The 5,000-nt window shown below is 36.8% G+C and overlaps 1 protein-coding gene across 1 annotated transcript in view; it reads right to left on the reverse strand.

The window, feature by feature from the left end:
• The window catches only part of LOC138022390 (proteasome assembly chaperone 2-like), a 57,044-nt gene that overhangs the window by 10,965 nt on the left and 41,079 nt on the right, over positions 1-5,000 (reverse strand). The window contains exons 6-7 of the mRNA XM_068869511.1: positions 3,906-3,972; positions 2,016-2,139 (exon numbers count right to left, since the gene is read on the reverse strand). Coding sequence (XP_068725612.1) covers positions 2,016-2,139; positions 3,906-3,972 — 191 coding nt within the window. The remainder of the gene's footprint in view (positions 1-2,015; positions 2,140-3,905; positions 3,973-5,000) is intronic.

A 5,000-nucleotide genomic window follows, 5' to 3' on the forward strand; every position in this document is an offset into this window, starting at 1 on the left:
ACTCTGTCTGGATAAAAAGTTAAATAAATAAGCTGCAATATGGAGGGTCCAAATCCACGAAGAGGGAATAAATCCACTTGCGGAATTAGTCCCCCGAGGGTCCAAATCTAGGGGGGTCCAAATTTGCTAGGACACTGGTCGTTTACTCTTCAAAGGAAATTTTAATTTAAATCTAGTAGTTCTAAATTAGGTTGTACATTATTTGCGTCCGCGAAAGGAAAGAAAAAGAAAGACAAAGCAAAAGAAAGATACGAACAGACCACTTATGACTACAATAAAATTTCTGGTTGCAAGTTTCCACTTTGTCATCCATCAGTCATAAAATTAACGGGTCTTCCGGCGTAGCGTGTCTATCGGTGCGTATGCCAATAATTGTTATAGTCTGCGTGGAATTTGATGGAAACTAATGTTGCTAATTAATGTGAGAAGTGAAACAAATGCCTCTTTAAGTGTTAGTACAAAGGTCTAGGCTACTACTCTTGAGTGAAAATTCAAACGTGTATCTTAAAACTTAAGGCATAAGCTTAAGTTAGCTTCTGTTATCACATGAGAATCAGCTCGATCGTAACCCTCGGCTTCATAACTTCAGAATGCTTTAAAATTGAATCGTAAAAGCGATAGGCAGCGATGGTGGGAAGCACAAGTGTAATATTACAAGTGCTTTTTCGATTTTACCAAACATTGTGCCTGTGCCGTGCGTTCCACGCCCCCTGTAATTGTGAGGCTGCTTCTACAATAAAAGCTCACTAAATGTACTTGCTTGACGTTAAGCATCACTGTTGTCCCAGCAAAAACAGATTTGACCGGACAACTTGACTGGCGCCAGCTGGGAAATTATTTCATGCCCCGGTTCGTTAGTGTCTGTTTTTAAAAGTAAGCTTAAAACGTTTCTTTTGTAAAAAAGCCTTTGAACATTAGGATACTGGCGCTATATAAATCTTTTATTACTATAATAATAACAATAATAACAATAATAATAATACCAAAACTTCTTAGCAGCACGAAGTAAGATATCGCTTTGATGATCCATACGATGTTTTTGAAATTCATATTTAATTAATACATGTTTTGGATGAAACATCATCCATTGTCAGTTGACAAATGAGAAATAAACTAAAGTTGAGCAATAAATAGTGTAACAAAGTGAGATGTAACATGAATAATACAGCTCACTTTGTTACACTATTTATTGCTCAACTTTAGTTTATTTCTCATTTGTCAACTGACGATGGATGATGTTTCATCCGAAACATGTATTAATTAAATATGAATTTCAAAAACATCGTATGGATCATCAAAGCAATAATAATAATAATAATAATAATAATAGAGTGGTTTAAAAGTAAGCTTAAAACGTTTCTTTTGTAAAAAAGCCTTGGAACATTAGGATAATGGCGCTACATAAATCTTTTATTACTATAATAATAATAATAATAATAATAATAATAATAATAATAGAGTGGTTTTCAATTGAGTGTCGAAAGTAATTAGATATAATTACTTTGGTTTATGATTACTTCACTCAGTGATTGGTTCAAACTTATCGTGCCACTTTTTCAACCAATCAGAAGTGAAACCAAAACCAATCGTGGCTTGCGTGTGCACATTAGCCTGCACTTTGTGTCGGCTACGTGTAATTACTTCGAGTTTTGATTGGTTTACTGGATTGTCTCTGTCCTTTTTGATTGGCTAAAGTAATTACTTGGGTTTGTTTTTACGACACTCATTCGAAATGGAAGCCTACATGCAATCCCATTTTGTAGTTTACCCAATGATTGCCCATTAGCTCCACTCACCCCTTCTTTTACCTCCATCACAAAATCATCATTGGTAACTGAGATAAATGGTTAGTGTAGGTACTGCACTTATTGCAATTTTGGTTTCCCATATCTGTCTCATCAGTGTGGGGGATAGAAACACCTCAGTCTACAAGGTAAATGGGGTCTATGCAGTAACCTCTCTACATTGCTATGACAGTACATTTAAATACTTACCCTGCTTTTCCGTTAACATACCTCTTTTCTCGGAACAAGTTTGAGCCAGTCATTGATGTACAGGAAGAGATTTACAGCATCAGAGATATTGTCACCTTCAGAACAGAATGCAAGCAAAACAGCCAGTGACACACCCTCCCTGCAACTAGGCAATTCATTTGTCTTAACATTCAGGGTTGGAATCATCAGTGCACACTTTATCAAAATCTTGTGTAAGTAAGTTTAAGGGTTAAGACCAATAACCAATCATGAGTGTTTCATTTCAGAAGTAATTAAATTTCTCTGAAACAAATACTTCAACCCTATCTGCAGCGAGACAGCTAAACAGAAAAAGATTAGTGTTGTAGCTTACATAATTCAACTCATTAATTAATTCTCTAGAGAAAAAGAAAAGAACTGGTTTGGTGATAATGGCTTTATAGAACATGTAGACCTTATATTCCATAACCTATTTTAATATTTTTTTGCTATAATCTATGATTTGGATGCCTAAGAATGAAAATTGGCATCAGTTGGGGATGTTTTCAACAGCATCAGCATATTGCTACTACATGTAGCTCAAACATTCTAACTGAAACAGACAGTTTTACATTGTGACTGCCTAAAATGTAATTAAAGCAGCAGGTTTCAGGGAATTTTAGACTTCCTGGCCAAGACACCACACCAGTCCTGGACAGAACTGTGATACAACACTGCAATTACATAATTCATTTGCTTGTTATAAGATTAGGACATGCACTCAGCTGACTTCTAATTTACAGGACATATCTGTCAAGTATCGGGTGAATAACCTCAGACTCTACAAAGACCTACAATGACCTACAATGAGAGCTTTACAATGATCTACAATGACCTACAATGACCTACAATGAGAGCTCTACAATGATCTACCATGACCTACAATGAGGTACTGCAATATTGTCAGCGAAAATTAGCTAATGACCTGTAATGAGCTAAAATGAAAGATAATTTGCGGCTCTGAGGGCACTGAAGCAGGTTCGCAGTACAAAGGTTAAAAATATTCCACTCTGTGCTTTGGACCAATCAAAACCTTGTTGCTGAGCAAGTTGAAAATTTTCATTGTGCACTCTGGACCAAACAAAACACTGTGGAAAGAATAACTCATTTGTAATTTTCTCTTCATTTTTTCTTTATATAATTAAGATTTTATCATTGGCAAGCATAGTCTTGATATTTGTATGTTAGCTTCAAAACATACATGTAGGAAAACCATCCAAGGGTCTTTTCGCGCTTTATTTCTACCTTCAAGGCCACGTAATTGCTGTCGTCATTTGCGCTGTCATGCAATGGACTAAAGGCGTTGCGTGACAACACACAATAGATGTTTTTGTCTCACTAGACTCTTAACCTGATTCTCTTTTGTCTTTCTCTTTGATTCTAAGTAATTTAAGTAGTTCATTGTAGATCACTGTAGGTCATTTTAGCTCATTGTGGATCATTGTAGAGCTCTCATTGTAGGTCACTGTAGATCGTTGTAGGTCATTGGTGCTCATTGTAACTCATTGTAGGTCATTCCTTTTTTACTAACTACAATCAGGTGTGTCTAAACTGAGTACCAATCCACATGTTGACTAACATTGTCAACTGATGGTTGATCAATAGTAATTTTAGAAAGCTCAATGTCAGCAAATTGCTCTTCTCCATTACAGCCATCTTCCACCTCCATGAGTGCATTCACAAACTTTCTTCCAAGCATTTAAGTACTAGTGGATACTTAGTGAATAGACCACTTTCGATGTATATTAAAATTCAGTCCTAAACTAAATACTCTCTTGAGGCTCTGGGGAATAAATACATGTATAAGGATTTGGATGAGCATTTTCTTTAGAAGCATCAATTATATTTATCAAATTTGGCTATTTAGAAGCATTAATTGAATTAAATGCTTACCAGGCTTCATAGAATGTCTTTGTCAATCCCCCGCCTGAGCAAAAAATCTCTTTGCCTTTAAACCATTCTAAAACACAAGAACAATTTTGTATATAAAAGGGAAGTATCTCTTTCATACTATCAAGTACTTTAACCCATGTAATTTAACCCAAAACCGAGGGTTGTCCAATACACCCAAACTGCGTCCGATGGACGAAGGCCATGAGCAACCAGACTCACCGGAAGTCAGTTCGTGAGAGACTTAGTAAATATACAGCAAAGTATAGTTGAGGAGGCGATGGGAAATGTCGGCAAACGGACTCCATCGGATCCGATGAAGACAGGTTGCTGTGGCAAGAATCCATCAGACTGCCGCGAGTCAGTTCACGAGAGACTTAGTAAATATACAGCAAAGTATAGTTGAAGAGGGGGTGGAAAATGTCAGCAAAAGGCGATTTTGGCGACTTTTGCGCATTTGACAAAATTGGCAATTATAGCGATATTTCAAAAGTGTAACCGCTCGTTTCAGTGATTAGGCCTAAGCACTATTGTAAAATTTTAGCTTTCATTTTACGGTTCGAAGAAAGCAGTTGTTTACTGACTACGCCTAAGCCCTCCTTTCAGTGATTAGGCCAAAGCACTCTCGTAAATTTTAGCTTTCATTTTGTGGTTCGGTTAACTACACCTATCACGAGATCGTCTTGCCCTTGAACCATTTCCATTCATCGACTACGGGATTGCGGACCGCGGTGGCTGCTCTTTATACTGCTTGCCCTTTAAGAGGGGGACATTGGGATTTTCGGTTTTGCAGTTTTGGCTATTTTTTAGATCGGTTTTTGTGCCAAAAGACTTCAGTTTTTCGGTTTTGGTGTTCATTGCGGTTTGCGGTTTTTTCGTTTTTTAGCATCTGGTTTTTGGTTTTCGTAGAAAATACGAGCGGTTTTTCGGTTTTGTTATCGGATGTGCTTTTTCGGTTTTCCTATTTTGTCCTATTTGGGTTCTAGTTTCTCTTAGGTTTGAGCGGCAATTGATCTCGAATAGAGTGTTATTTATTTATTTACCGGTAATCGTTATTTAACCATGTTGCAATTCATCAGCAATATAAAAACCATACGT

This window comes from Montipora capricornis, chromosome 10, assembly GCF_036669925.1.
Source record: "Montipora capricornis isolate CH-2021 chromosome 10, ASM3666992v2, whole genome shotgun sequence".
NCBI classification, from domain to species: Eukaryota; Metazoa; Cnidaria; class Anthozoa; order Scleractinia; family Acroporidae; genus Montipora; species Montipora capricornis.